Genomic DNA, 21,755 nt, shown 5'->3' with positions numbered 1-21,755 from the left:
ATATATTTTTAAATTCAATTGAAATTAATTTATTAAACTTTCAATGAAGGTCCCTTTCACATATGTAGGGGAAAAAAGTTAGAGCCGTTTACTACATTTAAATTTATTTTTATTCTTAACTTCATTATTTCCCCCTTCAATAGTAACAGATTTGCTATTTTAATTGAAGAATTGCCTTCTTCTTTCATAATAAAAACATATTTAACAGTTCATTTTCTAATTAATTTTATTTCAGAGTGGTAGTCGGAGAGAATTTTAGACATATAAGGAGAAGCGAAGTTTCGTTCTATCGATGGCCTCAAGAACTCAAATTGAAGACCGATTTGTTATCTGTATTTGAGGGGATATATTGTTGCTAATTTATTTTTATTATTTATTACATTTTCCTTCCATTTAATTTTTTTTTTTTATTATTACCATTTCTCTGTCCTGTTTTTACTATTTTTTAATAATCCCTGTTTCTTCTCTATTCTCCCCTTTGTGGTGTTTGGATAAACGTGTCTCCCATTCCAAAAAAGAATCACTTTGATCTCTTATGGGATCAATTCTATTGTGTAGTTCATAAATGGACGATTTTCCTATAATCTCTTTTATAGTCCCAATTTGTTTTTTTTCTACCAGTTTGGCTTTCTTGGGCTCCAACCTTTTGCTTTTTCTTTGGAACATTTAAGTTAAGAAATTCCTAGCCCATCTATGGGGGCAATTGATCTACCTGATGTTGATTTATGGGAATAGTTGTCCCTCAATTTAATAATATTTGCTCTGATATCTCTATTATATTTCTCTTTTTTCCTAAATTCTTTTTTTTCTAATGGAATTTTTTTTTATTATTGGTTTATTCTCTCTTTTTAGGATATTTTTTTCTATTCCCTATTTTTGAAGTTCCTTTTCACTTCTGAACTTTTTCTTTTCTTGTATTTTTTCTTATTATGTTCTCTTTTGTGTTAACTGTTGAATGCACAAATCCTCAAAGGGAAAGAGCGAGGCCGGGGAGAAAGAGCGAGGCCGGGGAGAAAGAGCGAGGCCGGGGAGAAAGAGCGAGGCCGGGGAGAAAGAGCGAGGCCGGGGAGAAAGAGCGAGGCCGGGGAGAAAGAGCGAGGCCGGGGAGAAAGAGCGAGGCCGGGGAGAAAGAGCGAGGCCGGGGAGAAAGAGCGAGGCCGGGGAGAAAGAGCGAGGCCGGGGAGAAAGAGCGAGGCCGGGGAGAAAGAGCGAGGCCGGGGAGAAAGAGCGAGGCCGGGGAGAAAGAGCGAGGCCGGGGAGAAAGAGCGAGGCCGGGGAGAAAGAGCAATAAGGAGTGGGGAAAGAACGAGAGGGAGACAGCTGGGGAAGAAGGAGAGAGAGGACGAGGGAGAGAGATTACAGGAGAAGAAGGGGAGAGAGTGAATGAGCAAGGGAGGAGGAAGATAGAAAGAGTGAGCAGAGGAAGAGGGGGATAGAGTGAACTGGGGAGGATAGAGTGAACTGGGGAGGAGAGAGAGCAAGTAGATGAGAGAGAGCAAGTAGATGAGAGAAAGAGAGAGAGAGATAGAATGAGTAAGGAGGTATACACAAGATAGTAAGAGAAACCATGTAAGATACACTTGGCAGGGCTTTGTTTCAACTAAAGCAAATTATATAATCTAACAAAATAAAATGCATTCACTTATACTTAATTTTGAAAAATGCTTTTAGCTTCCCGTATTCATAACATCCATTATTAACACTGTTCAAAAACAGAAAAAACAGGTGCAGGAAAGGTACAACCCAACTAATAAAAAACAACAGCTATAATAATAAAATATGAACTTCTATGCTGAGAACTTTACACCAGAAACAGCACATTAGAAAAGAAGTGGAAAGGAATCTGTGATCCGACGATATCAGTCTGTCTAGCAGCAGAAGAGAAAGGGTTAACAATAGTCTTTAAAGGAAGCCCGTTCAGCAGCACTTCCACTAAAGACAAATTAGAACAACCCTGGGAATCTATGAAGCCCCGATCTGTTGCCAAGGACAGAAGGAATGGACTCCTCCACATTGCTCCTGCAATCACAATCTTTTAGGAGATGTCTTTATTTCAGCAGACTGTCCCGTCAAGTTTTTTTTCCTGCTACTGAATCATACAAATAGGTGACATCTTTGTGACACTTGGTGTAAGGGAAAGAGCAGCAGAAAATGAGAAAGCTATCCATTTGTGGTCATGATGTCGCACAAGGCTGCTGCTGCACGCTGCTGACAAGGAACTTGTGCAGGAGAAGAGGGGATGCAAAGTCACAAAGGTAACATTCGTATTTTTATTGCATGCTTTAATTAGGGGTCCACAGTAAGAGAACAGATCACCCTGCATCTGAAAAGGGAATTCCTCCTGATCTGCATATGATCGCTTAGGTACCATCCACAGATCAGTAGGTAAAGGGATCAATTTGTTTTAAAGGTATCATGATGATCACTTGGTCTCATTTAAAGGACCGGAATGTGAGTGAGGGGGGATTAGGGGAGCACAAAGTATAATGTATGCTGTCCACATGGAAAGGAGAGTCCAGAAATGTATTTAGATAACATATCTAGTTTATAGGAACTGATGACAGCCTCAGTTTAATCCATGCTAAGTCTTTCTCATTCCAAGTTATGGAAATCGCAACGACTTACTATTCTGCTGATGCCATCACTGATACTTTAGGGATTGGGCAGGAAAGGGTATGCCACTAATTAAATGTGCAAAAAAAACAGCAGGGAAAACGACTGCACTCTGTCAATGACATCACTCACCTCGGATATATTATTGTCACATACATTGTCTGCAAATTTACCTTTATATTAACTATACAATTACCTCCGCAATAACAGGACTCACACTGATCTTTATCAACTGTTGTCCCAAGAGTTAACAATGTGACTATTATTTATTCACATAAGTAATATGGAAACCTATTAGAAGATAGCAGTCACACAGCCACTTGTAATTAACATCTCTTCATTATTTCATTCAATCATTTCATTTTATATTGCAAGATTAAAAAGTGAATGCATATTGGCCTTCATGGCTTAAAAATTACTGGTAACTGGTAGAGGAAGCAGCAATTTTCTTTTTATGTGCACATAAAAAGAAACAATAATAAAGTGTTTGGCAATTACACCAAGCAATTTAAACAGAAAAAACCCTACAAAATTATTATAAGTGCAATATAAGGAGAATTTTTTGCAGTAATGTGCATTTAATGTCTCTAGCGGTGTAGATGCACTGTAACATTTAGATTACAATACATCCTCCCTATTTTATTTATGCCCAGTTATCAATGTATTTATACCGGAGTTGACTATTTACATCACAGAAGTGATGTGGTTCCCTAACAACTGAGAGCCAACGCTTGCCTAAGCCCGGTTTATATGATGCATTATTCCTATATGCTACATCGGAGAGCAGCAGGAAAGTCATTTTATTTCACACAGCTTATCTATGAGACAAATGTGTTCTATCACTATTCAAAGAACAGTTGAGACCTGGTCAGATACATATTTCTCTGTAAGAACATTTATCCTATAGAGGCCTTCTTACCTTATTGTTTGTAAATACCCAGTCTTGTATTAATACTGTTTTTGCTGCAACCGTAAAGTGCTGTAGAGTGCGCTGGCACTATATAAATATAAATAAAAGTAAATAATGACATAGAATGTACCGTATTCGAGAGATGGACAGGTAGGGAATAGATGAGGTGGGTGAGTGTCAGTAAGAGCAACACACAATGGGGTACTTATCTTTGGGTTAATTACCCATATATCATTGGAATGATTTTATGGGGTTTATTGTTCAGGCGGAAACATCAATTTTGTGAAAGCTTACTGCACATATACAATATACCCCAACTATCAAAACAGACAACACACACCCTGACATGTCAGAGTATAAATATATTGTTTACGTTATTACAGAATAAGGGACCTCAGAGAATGAAGATCAATATGTAATTACTTTTTGGTTAATGCTAATTGCATGACGCAGATCTTTGGTAGATTGCAGAATCACAGAGAAGCAACTGATTTCATATTGGAACACACATAATGAAACACATTTTCATGAATCATGAAAAAGTAGAAATACATTCAGTAGCAAACGAATTACAAATAAAGATTATATGCCATGTCCCTCAAGTCATTTTCTAGACCAATTCTAAATGCTGCGCCCGACGCTGTTTGTAAATTACTGATAACAGGTGGTGGACACCTCCTAAAATAACTATTCAAATAAATATCGATAATTTATAAATATCTATAGCTATAAATATCTATATTAATTATATCTGACCTTTTAGAACTTTGTACATTAAGACAGAACTCATTAAACCACCTACAGACAATCTAGAGAATGTACTGACATACAATCATCCATGCAATTAACTGGAATACACACTCTTACAACATTAAACACACATAAAGTAAAGGGCGGCTAGATAAATGTTTTATATTTTTCCCCAAATGTTAAGTTTCTATGAATACATAGTACATGAAGTACATATAAGGAGGAATAGCATGCAACAAGAACAGACTCATCTAATCTCTTCTACCATTTCTGGTTAGCAGAATGTGTCTTATGCTGGATGAGGCAAGTCCTCCTGTTTAATGTATGGATTTAACACCTAGCTCATGTCCTGAATCTACAGTTTGACATCCACATACACATCCTATAGTGAGCACTCTTATCTATGTAGAAATAAAACTACATGCATGCACGTGTGCCGAATCACTCATTTACTTAGATAAACATACCACAAATATACAATATACCCCTACGCAGCAAGCTGTGATGCACTGTGTGTCCGGACACCTTTCTATCATAGCCAGCATTAACTTTTCCATCAATTTGTGCTACGGTAGCTCTTCTGTGGGACTGGACCAGACAGGATAGACTTTGCTTCCCATGCACATCAATGTGCCTAATGACCCTGTCACCAGTTCACCAGTTGTCCTTCCTTGAACTACTTTGGTAGGTACATACGACTGCATACCGGGACCACCCCACAAAAACTGCCGTTTGGGAGATGCCCTGACCCAGTCGTCTATCCATCACAATTTGGCCCTTCTCAAAGTCGCTCAAATCCTTATGCTTGCCCAATTTTTCTGTTCCCAACACATCACATTCAAAAACTGACTGTTCAATTGCTGCCTAATATATCCCACCCCTTGACAGGTGCCATTGTAATGAGATCAATGCTATTCACTTAACTTGTCAGTGGATTTAATGTTGTGGCTGATTGGTGTGTATACACACACATATATATATATATTATGTGCATGCATATACACAAATATACACACACACTATATGGACAAAAGAATTCGGCCGCTTGACCATTACGCCAACAGGTACTGTAATGACACTCACTGTATTCAAATACATATACTTTAATATGAAGTTGGTCCACCTTTTGCAGCGATAACAGCTTCCACTTTTCTTGGGAGGCTTTCCACAAGATGTTGGGAGCGTTTCCATGGGAATTTGTGCCCATTCATTCTGTAGAACATTTATTAGGTCAGGCACTGATGTTGGCTCGCAATCTCTGTTCCAGTTCATCCCAAAGGTGTTCGATGGTGTTGAGGTCAGGGCTCCAGTCAAGTTCTTCCACACCAAACTCATCAAATGATGTGTTTGTAGTCCGTGGTTTGTGCACTGGGGGGCACAGTCATGTTGGAATAGAAAAGGGCCTTCCCCAAACTGTTGCCACAAAGTTTGAAGCATAGCATTGTCCAAAGTGACTTGGTATGCTGAAGCATTAAGTTTGCCCTTCACTGGAGATAAGGGGCCTAGCCCAAACCCAAAAACAGCCCCATACCATTATCCCTCCTCCACCAAACTTCACAGCATAATGCAATCAGGCAGGTAACGTTCTCCCGGCATCTGCCAAACCCAGACTCGCACATGTGACTGCCAAACAGAAGTAGGATTCGTCACTGCACAGAGTACAGCGTCAGGAAGTTCGGAACTCTACAGCTATGGAATCAGCAGTGTTGGCTACTTTTACGCACCATGCGCCTTAACAGTCATTGACTACACTCTGTGATTTTACATTGTCTTCCGCTTCCTGGAGTTGCTGTTGTTCCTAAACGCCTTCACTTTCTAATAATATCACTTACAGTTGATACATATACACACACATACATACATACATATATATATATATATAATATATATATATATATATATATATATATATATATACACACACACACACACACACACACACACACATTAATACACACACACTTCCAGGGTACCTTGATGGGGTCACCACACTGATATATAACCTGGATCTATGGCGATTACCTTTGCCGGTGTGTGAATCTCCACAGAGCCACAGGGATCCAGTTTTTGAATAAATACAGCTGTAACCCCATCAAAGTACTTTTATAGGAGAGGAAGATGCTTGGTTAGTATAGAGTACCAAAAATAAAGATTGCGCTACAATTGCTAGTAAACAAAATCAAAAACTGTTGGTTTTTATTTTTCCCCGACAAACTGACCTGTACTGAAAGAGTGTGGCTTTAAAGAAGTGTTCCATCTTTACCAAACAACTCTCTAACCCCCTAATTTCCAAATAAAAATACTTTGGTGGGAGTCCCAATTACTGGCACCCCCACCATTTGCGCTATTAAGCATTAGACATTTGCCAAACTTGTGGTGCCGGTCAGTTCTTTCCATAGCAGCAAAGATCCAATACAGTTACTCCGATTGGAAAGCCGTACAGAGTCTGTCCTGTTGTGGAGAGAGGTGAACGCCTTCTGCAGACGTCCTGGCTGTAGTTGAGTGTCGGACACTTGCTGAAGAGCCCGAGTGGTCTGGGTCCAAGGGAAAGGACCAGCAGCAAAAGTACTGCTATTGGGAAGGGGGGAGATTAGTTATTTGTTTGGTGAAGGTGGAAATCCCCAATAAAACATAACCGTGCCCTAGGAATAGTAGAGAGAGTCATTTTGAGAGTCTATTCGATATTCATGCGAATGCACTTTTCAATTCACGAGGAATTATTGACATTGGATACCCCCACTCAGACAAGACCATTCTCACCCACCTCTGCTACAATGATTTTAAAAATAACATAAACTGTGATTACTTTTACACTTGTATAAGTGCGGTGTAGTGTAGTGAGAGGCTAAGAGGAGATTGCTTACACACTGAGGAGCCATTACAAATTATTACGCATGAGCGAACAGACAAGGAAATCCCATTCCCGACCTCACTTTAACCCTCCCCGATTGTCAGCCCCTTGGCCATTCTGATAGTTCTTTTGGTTTTTCTAATTAACAAGCAAAAATACCAACATATGGCATAGATAACTGCCAGCTGGTACCGAGAACTGGAATTGAATCATATAGTATTTAATGATGATGACACGATTATAACTGAATTTGACAAATGCTGTCAAATAGCTTATTTGTTGTACAACCACAGACGTACATTCTGCTTGCTATTTGGTAGTGTTATGTATTTTCATAATCAATAAAAACAGATTGAATTAAAAAAAAAAAAAAAACTAAACAATTGCCAATATTATAATATCCAGAAATGTATGTATTGCACAAACACACATACATATACATATGTACGTACGTACAGCATATGCAACTGCATCCAGTTAGCTGGTGGAAATAGAACAAAAAATGGAGTTGGCGGAGTTGGGATTCCTTACAGAGTGATAACTGAATTGCAGTGATTAAAACGTACAGATAATAATTGCACTGTGATGAAATATATGCACTATATTTTAGGGGAAAAAAACATGCACAAACACTGCAAAACACACACCGGGAACATGTAAACATTTGGCTGTGTAGACACAGACCCATTCACATACTTAGTGACACCATATTTAACAATGGAGCACCTGGCATCCTACATTCACCCAGGAGACCATATTAAAATTACAGAATAAACAAACCAGTGAGATTATTAGTAGCATAAGATCAATGTGATGAAAAATAGCTGAAGTGCTCTTTATCAGCAGGCCAAGTATTGTTGTCCTGGAATACCCTGTGTCTGAGGCACAATCATACAATCCTTACATCGGATGGGCATAACGTCATTTACAAAACGTTACAGGTATTAAGTAGCGGTAAGGCTTGACAGAGTCCATGATGCTGCACTGTGCACAGAGACCAGTCTAAACAAACTGCTGAGCAGTCCCTTAGGAATAGAGGGGTTAAAGATTAAACAATGAGTTTGTTGTGTTGGGGTTTTAATAGGGAAACAAGAGAAACAGTGGGTGAAATGCATCCCAGTCCAATGTAAATAAACAGAGGAAGAAGACAAATAGTCCACTTAACTACAGAGAATTGATTTTGCATTAAGATATCAGAGGTCTGGTTCTCAGGGTATCCCTGGCTGCAGCTGAAGCATAAAGCAAACTTGGATTTCACAGGCAATATGGGACCAACAAGAGGAATTAAAAATCCCATAAAACAAGTGTATATAGGCTACATAGTCATAAGGGAATAGGTCTGTTACACAGCCATCAACATTCCACACACAGAAAATACAAGTGTGCAGTGAATACAGATATACAGCTCAGGTCCTCAGTGATGTCACTGGTTCCTAGGTCATTGATTGGCTGTGTTCTCAGAAAGTGCCTTTGTGATGTCATTGGTTCTAAGGTCACCGATTGGCTGTATCATCAGAAAGTGTCTTAGTGATGTCATTGGTTCTTAGGTTATTTATTGGTTGAAATATCAGGCTGTCTCAACGAAGTCATTGGTCCCTATATCATCGACTGGCTGTATTTTCAGAAAAGTGCTTCACGTCTCAGTGATATTAATAGCTTTGAACAAATTTATAGGCTGTATTACGATGATGTGTCTCAATGATGTTTTCAAATTGCTTAAAACACTATGTAAAATTAGAATGTAAAAGCAATCGGTAGGGTAGCAGAGAAGGATCAAGTTATCTGGGAGAGAAATCGCGTTAAAATAGTTGAGAACTTTTACTAAGCAAACCAGCACAGGTACAACTGCAAAAACTAATAAATTATTTTATCTTTTCAGCTACAATAGAAACTGAAGAGGACAGAGCTCACTAAAAGAACAGACATGGAACCTTAAGAGCACTTTTTCTACATATTTATGTAAAAGTCTCTCCAGGCAGCAAAGCAGTCACGTTATGGCAGTACAGTTGACCGAAACCCTTAAAGGGTGCTCTGCAGCTTGCAGAGTTTCGATTCTTTTATCTGCGTAGCCTGCTTCATATGTGGTACAGGGAGGAGGCACCTGTCATGAAATGATCTACTGCCAGGAGGTAACAGCTACCCATTACACCAGTCATTTACACAGACCCCAGAATGGATAATATAGCACCTTTCATGCTTTGTTTTATTGCAGATATTATCCTTTAATTAAACTCTCAATATGGACGTGTATAACACAGGATTGCCATCAATCACCTGCAATCTTTCATTACGGGAGGTGAATGAATCATATTATTGCAATGAAAGCTTGTCTAGCGGCGACCTTTCAGACATCAATAGGCATTATCTCATTGGGCTCATCTTGTCATGCCTCTACACAGTTTTTCTTTTCCCAATCGGATTTATTGGAAACATCATGATTCTGGTTGTAAACATCCGTTTCCGAGAAAAGATGACCATCCCGGACTTGTACTTCATCAACTTGGCCGCTGCTGACCTCATCTTGGTTGCAGATTCTTTGATTGAAGTGTTCAACCTGAGTGAGAAATACTATGATATAACCATACTGTGCACTTTCATGTCCCTTTTTCTCCAAATCAATATGTACAGCAGCATCTTCTTTCTCACCTGGATGAGCTTCGACAGGTATATCGCACTGGCGAAAGTGATGAAATCCAATATATTCCGGACTAAAGAGCATGCCCGCTTGAGTTGCGGCCTCATCTGGATGGCATCCATATCTGCCACCCTGCTGCCCTTCACCGCGGTACAAGTACAGCACACGGAGGAGGGTAATTTCTGCTTTGCGGATGTGAAAGAAATCCAATGGTTGGAAATTACACTGGGGTTTATCATTCCCTTTGCAATTATTGGCCTGTGCTACTCTTTAATCATTCGTGTGTTGGTTCGGGCACACAAACACAGAAGCCTGCGACTGAGGAGGCAAAAGGCTCTGCGGATGATTGTGGTAGTTGTCCTGGTGTTTTTTATCTGTTGGCTACCAGAAAATGTATTTATTAGTATTGGACTGCTTCAAAGCAACGATGAGCAACAAAACAATCAGTCTTTCAGGCACAGCCACCCGCTCACAGGACACATTGTCAATTTGGCAGCATTCTCCAACAGCTGCTTAAACCCACTCATTTACAGCTTCCTAGGTGAAACCTTTAGGGACAAGCTCCGTCTGTACATCAAAGACAAGAGGACCATGTCCTCTCTCAATCGGTTCTGCCAAGTTTCACTTAAATCCGTCATTCCTGAGAGCCGAGAGCAATCGGACGTTAAATATAACAGCGGGGTGTAAATAAACATATTGGTTTTTAATCAGAGTTTTGTCCCATTGTGGTTTCGACCAGTATCATTTTCTCTTATAAATAAACTTTTGACCATTTTTTTTGACAAAAATTCTACAATTCATTATGTTATCGGTTGTGGAGCTGAATTACTGCAAAGTCTATGCAAAATAATCCGAATAATATTAACTCAAGGACCAAATATTACTAACTGAAATCTATCACTTCATATTTACAATGTTGGACTAATATTGGAGTGGCAATAAAGCCTTATTGACACACTGGTATAAACAAAAGTAAATAAAAATTAACCTGGATGAAGTATTTGACGTTTAACGGGGTTTTTCCTCTTGTCTCCCAGAAGAAACATAGTAGTGTAAACCAATATATTTAGTAGAAATAGCAAGAAGGCATGCATAATGCAATATAAATTTAGGTCTTTAAAGCCACACTATTACCTAAGTAAAATATTTTAATAAGGTTGGCTCCCTCTACATGGTTCTCTAATACAGAACTGGCTACTCAATTTCATCTACATCCAACTTTAAATAGCTGAGGAGGGGAGGTGTGGGGACCAATCGCAAGCATTAGAATGCAGGTTGTGATTGGTCCTCACACATCTCGGGTTTCGTCCTAGGATGTAAGAGGAATGGAGGAGCCCCAGGGGCCCCTTAGGAAAGTTATTTTCCAAGGTATAGCTCAGCTTTCAACAAACATTTCATATTTCGATCTGAACATACTCTGTTGTTCATGGTGTTTTATTTTGTACATATCAATTTCCTTACCATAGCATGAAATTGGTGCTCTTCTTTTATATTGGATCTATCTATAACAGCGGTGGGCAACAGGTGGCCTGCTGAGCCTTCTATTGTGGGCCCCCCCAGCCGGCTGCTTGTGATCTTATTAGAATGGGGGCGGATGACTTCCGTGTCACATGACCTCCTCTGCACAGTGGAGGGAGGTGACGCAGTATGTGCGCGGAGGAGGGAGGGCACTGTGCTCTCCTTCTGTCATCTGTGCGGCCCCTCTAAAGGCTGGAGAGCCGCTATGAGATGTTAGTCTCCACAAGGTTTGTGTCTGTAAAACTGGCCCAAACACTAAAATCTGACTGTTTAAATCATTTTTAACCATATATATGGTACGAGACCGTCATGGCAACATATGCCTGAATTAAAAGTGACCCATCCGCAACTACCACTGGGGAGACACATTTTTGGGGCTGAACTGACAGGCTGCACTCGCGCATATCAAATTCACAGGGAAATAGTTATATGATTGAGACATTAGACTTTCATGCCCATAAAATGTCTGTCTCCACTTCTGAGGGTAAATGTATCACGTTGAGATTTTTTCGGCGGGTTTGAAAAACCAATCAGATTCTAGCTATCATTTATTTACTACATTCTACAAAATGACAGCTAGAATCTGATTGGTTGCTATAGGCAACATCTCCACTTTTCAAACCTGCCGGAAAACTCTCAGCTTGATACATTTACCCAGTGGAGTAGTTTCATATTATGCACTTGATATGTTATTTAATTAGGCACTTTGTGCAGGAATCCAATGTCTGGACATGACCTTGGCTCTTTGTATTTAAAATGTACAATATCAATGTATGGCCTTCTGAATTCTTTTTCGTTATGTGATAAGGACAAACTATGCACTGATTAAGCTAAACTGAAAAAAAAAACAGGAAACAAGCTAGTACAAGAAAAATATAGCATTAAGCTGGTAATACTGATTTTCTCCTCTCTTTATAGGATCTTTAATATAATCATTGTGTGTATGGGAGGAAAACTATGCAATACAATCAAGTGTGGAAGGCCAAATTACTCACAAAATCAGATCGTGGATGGAAATGTTGTTGCTTGCAAACGATTGAATTAAAGCGTGTGTAACGTACGCAATTCCATTCAAACTATCATGCATTGTCTAGATCAAAACTGATAAGTGTGACACTCTATTATTTGTTGCTTGATGAACAATCAGATTGCAAAATGACTGAATCATTTTGTGCGTGCTTTAATAGTTTGTGGATCTGATTCCACCATAATTAAACTGAATTTGTTTAGGACCTAATGTTTGAGTAATAGATCTGCCCTTTGGAGCCTGTCAAGTTTTTAATAATGAAAATTTATTCATAAATGTAATTATTTATTAAATAGAAATTCATGTACAATCAATTTAGCAATCGATGCATAATATTTAATAGATTAGCTTCCTTTCAGCACTAACATATTCCACAACCCTTTACAGAGAAATGTATTTAGCCACATCAGTCAATGCATTAGTGCAACTTAAAATCTAACTTCCAGAGATTTAGGCTAAAACAGTCACTACCAGCAGTGGGAGGAAATCAGAGCATCAAGTAAACAGTCACTACCAGCAGTGGGAGTATATCAGAGCATCAAGTAAACATAAGGAAAACATGGAATCTCCACACAAGTAGTGCCCTGTATCAAAATCCAACCAAAGCCAGGGTGCTATGAGATAGCGTTACTAACCACTTTTTTTTTTAATTTTTTTATTGAAAGCCTGGGAACATGCAATCAAAAACCCAATGTGCCTAAAAAAGGTGCAAAACCATTAAAAAGTGCACAAGGGGTGCGGTACTGGCCCCTTCTTTAAAAAGAAAGGGCCCTGGTCCCCGACCCCCGGAACCAAAAAGGTCCCTTAGGGGGCAAGGGTCTTCAGACCCCCTTCGCTGCGAGGCTAGGGGGGTCCCTTTAGCCCCTGGGATCCGCCGAAGCTTCACCCAGGGCTCAACAACTAGTCCACCCTCTAAGGGGAGGACCTACATAGGTGTTCAGGAGGGCCGGAGCCTCAGGGCCGCACAACCCCCCCTAGATCATCTCGGGGACAGGAGCCCAAAAGGGCCTACCCGCACCCAATAAAATCCAGAAACGTGAACACAAAAGAAAAAGTGACAAACGTGAAGAAAAATAAATAGTGCCGAGTGGGTACAGCCCCAGCCTAATGGCTGGGCTTGGTATAAAAATTTTCTCGCCCAGCCATAAGGCCGGGGCAAAGAATAGAGCGAGTGCTTAAAAGAAAGTGGTCAAAAGTGCGTGGGTGCCAATCTAATCACGTGTTTAAGGTGCTATGACCAGTGATTTATGGCACCCCCGGGGTCGCCACTCCCGGAGGCACATTTGTCCCAGGCTTTCAAAGCAGCAATCCCGGCCCCTGGCCAGAGGACCAAGTGCAGCTCTGCCACAACTGCACTTGATCTTAGCCACATGACGTAATGGCTGAGAGCTACATTATTAACATTACTATTATTAGCTTCCATTTATATAGCACCAACTTATTCCACTGCGCTCTACAGTCAGGGAGAACAATCAGAACATTTCTGAACATCACCACAATAATGGTCAATGAAATACAAGGTTAATGGACCATACGTGCCAGTCTAAAGGATCTACAATGTTCATAGCTTGACCACCAGGTGGCACTGTTCTGAGGAAGGCGCTTCATGGCAGAATGGCAGTTTCCACCCTTTATAAATGCAAATATGCAGGGGAAAAAGTATTCTGTAAGATTAATATAGGATTATATTTTACTAAACATCTAGCTGTTTTTTGGAGTATGTAGATGCCCGTCAGTACTGGAGGGCTGTCCTTTGAGCTGGGCATATACTTTAAAATATATGATTTGTATATAGGCAAAAGAGAATTCTAAGTTAGTAAAATGTACTTAATAGAAGTTAGTGCACTGTGGTTAGCATTGCTGTCTCTCAGCGCTGGTTCAACTGAATCATTGGTTTAACTCCAAACCCCTATCTGTGTGGAGTTTGTATGTTCTTCTCATGTTTGCGTGGGTGCTCTAATTGCCTTCCACACACCAAAGATATACTTGGCTTCTGAAACAATTATGTGCTAGGGACAGTCCACTGAGTCAGGGACTGACGTGAAGGATGAAATATTCTCTGTAAAGCCCTGTGTAATAGGTTTGTGCTATGTAAATAAATAAAAGGATCAGACTGTCATAAAAATAATCCACAGGGTGAATTCTGAGTATATAAAGCAGTTCTGACAGCTAAATAAGTGCAATGACATATTAAAATATATTTTTACATTTTTTTGTAATAAACAATCCCAGTATCCGCAAAGTAAGGTGGGTGTAAGGAATGCAGACTCACTTGCTGTTTATAAGTACATACATTTCAACACCCATGTGGAAAAATATGAACTTCTTAAAAAAAAAAAGTGGCATTGCTCGATTAACTTACTGTATGTTGTTTACACACCGAAATACATGCGGAATGTAATCTTTTGACTGTGTACTTTTGAGGGTGTGCCACCTGTTTATCCTAATCCTTCCTTCCTGTCTAATGATGGTACATAGCTCCCTGTGCCAGAAGGGTACAGGGGGCTGTATGGGGCTCTGCAGTTAGAAGATTAAAGAACACGTATATGCATTCTGGTGTCATCACATGGAATGCTGAAAACATCCGATCCTGACAAGTGCAATATCCCAAGAATGCAGTTAACTAAATAAGATAAAATCAGCCTAGGAGGAAAATAGCCAAAAACAAAGAGCTTTTTAAAGCGAAATTTGAAAATGCTTATTGTAAAACAAATTATTCATCCATATATGTAAACAAATATGTGGTTTCCAGTTACATAGTGATTGATGGTGAAATGTTGTTTTTGCATTAGTTATTTAATTACAATAATGAAATCTTGATATCAGTAATATTGAGTTAAACACAAAATGACGGAGCTTTTGATACCTCAGTAACAATGGGGAAAATGATTTTTTCCACATACAAATCAAATTGTTTGGGCCTCATTATTAACTCTCAATCAATTTTCTAATCTTCAGTTCTATGGAGACACTAGAGAGGGTGATGTATATGTAAGACAGTCTCCAGTGCAGGAAGATTGCAAATATGACCATACAACATGCCATAAATCGCGGATCATTTACTCCAATTATTTTTAAATAGAAACCATGCTCAAAATAGTAAATAGAATTATTCCCCTCATTCCTCTGATGGGGAGGCAGTGGTTACTGGCAGACAAATAGACAGTGTGTCAGTGGTAATGACTTTGACAGCCAGCGATTAATCTACATGCGATCCTATTGGAAAATGTCTGCTGTTACAAGTTCACTAAAATGAAATAAGTGCATGGTTTCTTCCTTGGGACAGTCTTTGTCATTATAAATATTCAAATGTGTAAATGCAAGCTGGCAAAAATATAATTTTGCAAATATATGTTACTGTTCGTGAAAGCAAAACAAGACAAGCCAGTGTGCTCGGAGTGGAGACTGGGACAGGTGTGAGGGTGTACCAGTGTGAGTAGTATAGGTGGGAGTAGGCCAGTAGGCTCTAGTAAAGAGATGGGTTTTCAGGAGTTATATAAAGATTTAGGGCTGGGGGAGAGACTGATCGGACATGTTAGGTGATAGGGGAGTAATGTCAAGGGATAAGTCTTGTAAGTGGGAGTGAGAGGTGGTTATCAAAGAGGAAGTGAGGCGCAGGTCAAAGAGGATAGAGAGAGCGTACTGAGAATTATGATGGGGTGGTGTCGCTGAGGACTTTGTAAGTGAAGGAAAGTTAGATGGATTCTGGGGAATATTGAGAGACTGTCGGGATTTGCAGAGTGGGGAGGGAATGTGAAGTGGTTAGAGAGGAAGATCATTTAGGATGGAGTGAAGTGGAGACAGATGAGTAAGGGGAATGTCAGATAGGAGGATGTTGCAGTAGTCAAAGCAGGAGATGATGAGTGAATGGATAAGAGCTTTAGATTTTTGGGTAAACTAAAGGCATATTGTGGAGGAGTAAAGCAGGCGGCAGATTCAAGGGTCAAACCAAGGCTGCGGATTTAGAGGCTGAGGAAATTGTTGTGTCGTGGATGGTGAGGGACACTTGAGATGGTGATTGTGTGGGAGGAGGAAAGTAGATGATCTCTGTTTTGGACTTATTGAACTTTTCATAACATGAGATGCCCACGTAGGGATAACAGCGAGACGGTTGGTGACACAAGATTGTAGAGAAGACGAGAGGTAGGAGAGGTAGATTTGGTCATTATCAATGTATACGTGGTAATAGAGGCCAAGTTAGTTCAGCAAAAGAAGAGGAGTACGATGAAAAAAAAACACCTTGTGGGACCCTCAGATAGTGGGAGTGGATGGGAGGACGTGCCAGATGGGGGGGAAGGGGGGGGGGCACGTACAAACAGCGGCTGGCTGGGCTGAGGGGCAACTGCTCCCAGGGCTGTTTCCATAATAAGCTACCTTGGACTGGGTCACTGTTGGGCAGCACAATGGCGTAGTGGTTAGCACTTCTGCCTCACAGCACTGTATGTACTCCCCGTGTTTGCGTGGGTTTCCTCCGGGTGCTCTGGTTTCCTCCCACACTCCAAAAACATACTGGTAGGTTAATTGGCTGCTAACAAATTGACCCTAGCCTGTGTCTGTGTGTCTCTGTGTGCGTTAGGGAATTGAGTTTCTAGCAAAGCCATGCACTCGCATACAGTACCAATTTTAGGATGTGTTTTATAGGAGTGCTATATTTCAGTCTTAAGAAACAAAACTTATTAACAGACATATGAGAAAAGGGAAATAAATCAGTTACAGTCATATATCTACATTATGAACAATTGCAAAACAATGTAATTTATACCAATTTTGGAAAGAGTAAATGTATACACTGCAGTCAATTAGTTGTTCAGTACAGAAATGTAAGCAGGAAACATTAGCTGTTCAAATACAGGATGAGATGGAGATAGATCAGATATTACTACAGAATCATCCTCACAACAAAGGTATCTGACATTTTAGAGAAACAAAACATATTTCATGGCACTGTGCAATAAAGGGATCATATTGCAGGCATATTACATGATAATGAATCAGAAAGCGGAGATGGCGCTCATAAAACTTGATTACAATGCAAAACATAATTGGCCAACATGTGGCTGTACAACTGTTACGCTGGTACTTGTAGTCCCACAGCTGGACAGCCAACATTTGCTCCCCTCTGATAGACATAATTTAAGAAACTCAGAATGGTGACTGCAGGGTCCATATTGTCACGATTCTCCAAAGCAGAAACAAATGTACCCTCTAATGTTACCTCGACTTTCTCTGCAGCTTAAATTGGATAAACAAAAGATAGGGAGTAAGAAAACAAAAGGATGAATATTTTGTAAATGTTATTAATCATACCCATTAGTATAATCCTGGAGTCAAGTAACTTTATGTCATCAATGTAACACGTGTTTGCCTAAGACCCAAAGCATCACAGGACCTATCAGTATCCAGAACACAGCCTGTGGGGGGAGGGGGGGGGGTTACCCCTCTAACTCCATGTATTAGTCATGACGCATGGCACAGAAATGTATCTTGCACCCTTGTTTCTCCCATTCTAGTTATGTGAGTGTAAACATTGGGGCCTGTACGGTACATACGTACCCACAAAAGTGTCTACTGGTCATAATTAAAATGCAACCAAAAAGTTAATATTTCTTAGGTATAATCGTGGGTAAGAACTGGTAACATAGTTTATTCTGAGATCACAATATTTTCTTTTTCGAGTAAATGTTTTTTTAATGCACAACTATATGCATATTCGTTATCTTTTAATTGGAGATGGTCCTACTACAGTAGCAGGACCAGCTCCCAATGAAGTTAATTAAAGTTGACACATAAAACCAGCAAATAGACAAGGCATTGCGGGGGTATGTGCTAGTTCTAGTGAAATAGTGAAGGCACTAATTACACACCACATCTGCAGGTACACTGAAGCAGGACACAAATTAATGATGCGGCACATGGGGATGAAGCAGATTCCAAAGTACACACAGACAACCATAACATTTTCTCTTTGGAAAGCGTGTCCAGTGTTCTCTCCAGCACCTATTTCCCGCTCCACCCGGTTGTATTTATTTGTCATCCGGCTCTTGGAGCCCAACACAGTCCTAATAGAATACTGTAAACCATTGTATCTCCTAGTATAACAGGCACTATGTGAGCACTACAGGCAGCAGTGTGTGTTAGACCACTGACCACCAGTCCTGGCAGGTGTGGGCAATAACCTCCAACCACTTTCAATAATATTTCAAAGTATAATAACAGCCCCCACCTGGATGGCAAATTTTCCCTTAGAGAACACTGGTGTGTAAAACCCAGCTGAACAATTAGGATTGACAGCCCAATGCTAAAAGTAGATCACATATAGGGTGAACTTTTCAAACTCTGGTTTTCTCAGGTTATTTCTATCCAATTATAACAAACATGAATAAGTAATACTCTGCATTTATCTCTGCGTTCATAATTCGTTCCAGACACAAGGACTTAAAATAGCCATCTAGAAGTCCTTGGTAACTAAGAATTCTCATGTCTTGCAGCAAAGATTTCAGCAGATGAAAACTGCTCTCATTAAAAAATATACGGTCAAAAAATGTTCTCTGCAGAAAATACATTTAGAAGCAGAGGCTAAGAATATTTACCGTTTTTTTAATTACAGACAATTCTTTATTTGCCCCTTTGCAAGCTTTCAGAATACAATAACCCCTTCCTCCGTTTGTATCCTGACCGTTTACAATATCTATGGGGTTAGCCATTAAAAAGATGTTACTAATTCCCGATGTTTGCTATTTGTAATGTGACAGCACTAGAAGAGTTCACAACATGACAATCCAAGGCATAATATATCTGCTTAATCTGACATGTATTATAACCAGTGGTGGAAGTGAGGGTGTATATGGTGGTATGACATGCTGCCACTTCTCCTACTGCCTTCATTGTAACACTATCACATTCTATTCACTTACATTCCCATACCGCCACTTCTAACTTTCCACTTCGACCACTGATTATAATTCTGGAAGACCACATTGCAAGCAATGTATTATGGGAATTTTAGCAATGTATAATAAAAACCTTCAATCATTGCGGCAATTCCTGCTCAACAACATAGTCCCCGACTGTCTATGCGCTTAGCTCACAGTACGATCCAGGCGGATCCTGACGCACTACAAGCATTATCAAGACATGTTCACCAAACATGTTTACAATGCCATTCTTTTCATTAATAAAAAAAATATATAATTTATCTACAGCAAATAATATATTATAAATTGAGGAAGTAGCACAAAACAGTATTCTATACACAGAAAAACAAAGTGCATTTGATCAATGTTGAAAATAGGGGATCTAATTTCCTGGGGAGTGCCATAAACATTCACATAATCTAATGTGCTAAATTCAGTCAATACGTGTGTTCATTTCGTTGGCCGACATGAAGGAAAAACAATTGCTTATTTCACAGGAGAGCAATTGGCTCTCTACATGACTAGTTAGCTTGAGACACAAATCCCAGGAGACAGGAAGTCAATGGGCCTAAAACACTACTGCTGGCAACTAACTTGTGGAAATAGGTTCTATTGAAAAAGATACACTTCTTCCCTGGCCTGTTAAAAGATCCTTCTGGCTTCTACATTCTAAATGAACAAGTGACCAGGCATATTTCAGCGAGCGTGTGCAGAAGTGGTTATATATTTAGCAATATTAAAGAATATCGCTGGATACTTGATAAAATTGATTTAAAAACCACTGTATATCACAAAATATTGTTCATTAAAATATCTAAACTTGGTCCTTTTAAAGTAGCTGATACTCTACAACAGTAGCTCTTAACTTCAGTCCTCACGCACCCCCAATATTTTGAGGATTTCTGACCCAGCCAAGTAGACTACATCACCTGTGCATGGTTAACGAAACTTTGCAAACATGAGCTGTTTGGGGTGCGTGAGGACTGGAGGTAAACACTGCTATTAAAGGAAAAGTGGAGAATTGATGGAGAGAGATAAAGAGATAGGGGGTAAATATTACAAAAACAAACAAAGCAAAAATAAAAGTATTTTCTTTACCTATAAACGGTTTAACCCCCCCCCCGCCCGAATTTTCAGCAGTCCATAGTTTCAGTAGTCTGTATTTAAAATTGTTAAGGGGTCAACAAAATGTTTTATTTCTACATCATTTCACTGCATCAACCACTGTTCCAACTTATGCCGTTATTAAATCATCTCTTCTGTACCGCAGAGCAGACCTTTCTATACTAGTTCTATTACTTGGAACACTACTGTCATCGGCCTTTTGTAGACCTGTGGTAATTATTCTGCCTGTTTGTTCCAGATTATTTTCCTTAGGATGAAGTTCTGCACCACTGGAAATATCAATACATGCCATAATCAATATCTCATTATTGTTGTTTAGCTGGTTCAAGATCTCAAGGATGTAAACACTCCTGAAGTACCGTGATTATTATGGAGCCCTCCGTACTATGTATATTTGTGATTTTCGCCAGGATTTGTTTGCAACTAGCACTTACATAAAGAGACTTTCATTTAAAGCATACCTGTTATCTGTATTGAAATCATCAAAATAAATCATTGACAAGTGCTGTGTCACATTACTAGACTGGATGTGTCACCAACAGTTACCATCCAATGTGAAATACTGTGAAAATAACCGGAATATATACAATTAGGATAACTTTAGTTACCAATACGGTAAGTGCCACAAATAAACTGTAATCCAAAAGCACTCATATACAATTAAGATTCTGCTTCCACTTACTAAAAACATCACACCATTGGCGAGCCATAAAAACAGGAATCTTGTGAGATCTGTCATATGGATATTATATGGATATCAGCTGACTGTGTGTTAGCACAGAAATTCATTTTAGAAAGAGTCATAAGAAGGCCACATAGTGGCGATGCCACAGCAACGAAGGAGCCCTAGGAAAAACTGTATCAGCTAGCACTTAGCAGGCCTTCAATAAAGGGGAAGCAGCAGGTCACTGGAAATCTACCGATCAATTGGGCATGCTGCCTTTATATGGAGACAAACATACAACATGTACTTCATAACACTTCAATAAGAAAGCATATCCTTTACATCAAATTGCCCTGGAGTTTTGCTACGGTTCCCTGGATTCTATAGAATGAGCGACAGTCTTGCTGCCTTGGCTAAGTGACAGGTGGAAAACGGGAACCATTCTTTAATTACCATTGGTTTAAAAAACAATAGTTATATGTTAAATAGTTCTATGTTATAATAGTTACATGTCTGAACCAAAGGACCAGAACCTGTACTTTAGCGTCCTAAGAATTACTTGTAGCAGTGACTTAATGCTAGACTGCGGAACACTATGGTTCTTGCAATGACACCACCTGGTAACTCTATGCAGAAGGACAACTACAGGACCGTGTGCACATGTCCGGCTTTATACAGGTTTCTTGGAAGGGGATCTAAAATGTTGGCAGACATGGGTGAATAGAGGTCACAGGAATACTCATATTAA

General features: G+C 39.6%; 2 protein-coding genes across 7 annotated transcripts in view; one reads left to right on the top strand and one right to left on the bottom strand.

The window, feature by feature from the left end:
• The window catches only part of CHLSN (cholesin), a 172,839-nt gene that overhangs the window by 124,867 nt on the left and 26,217 nt on the right, over positions 1 to 21,755 (bottom strand). The gene's annotated exons all lie outside the window — the stretch shown is intronic.
• Positions 1,948 to 10,764, top strand: GPER1 (G protein-coupled estrogen receptor 1). Of its 3 annotated transcripts, XM_075179616.1 has the most exons (3): positions 1,948 to 2,255; positions 9,004 to 9,253; positions 9,337 to 10,764. In XM_075179616.1, exon 3 carries the CDS (start codon positions 9,364 to 9,366, stop codon positions 10,444 to 10,446), a length of 1,083 nt encoding a protein of 360 aa, XP_075035717.1. In that variant the 5' UTR covers positions 1,948 to 2,255; positions 9,004 to 9,253; positions 9,337 to 9,363; the 3' UTR covers positions 10,447 to 10,764. The 3 variants fall into 3 exon arrangements, with proteins under 3 accessions (XP_075035717.1, XP_075035715.1, XP_075035716.1); XM_075179614.1 differs by having other exon boundaries at positions 9,004 to 10,764; XM_075179615.1 differs by lacking the exon at positions 1,948 to 2,255 and adding an exon at positions 8,708 to 8,752 and having other exon boundaries at positions 9,004 to 10,764.

This window comes from Mixophyes fleayi, chromosome 7, assembly GCF_038048845.1.
Source record: "Mixophyes fleayi isolate aMixFle1 chromosome 7, aMixFle1.hap1, whole genome shotgun sequence".
Classification (NCBI taxonomy): Eukaryota; Metazoa; Chordata; class Amphibia; order Anura; family Limnodynastidae; genus Mixophyes; species Mixophyes fleayi.
Note: the sequence above shows the minus strand (reverse complement) of the source record. Positions and strands in the feature narration are given on the sequence as shown.

Coding starts and splice junctions, on each gene's coding strand:
- GPER1 (XM_075179616.1), top strand. CDS start 9,364: ATGGACGTGTATAACACAGGATTGCCATCAATCACCTGCAATCTTTCA.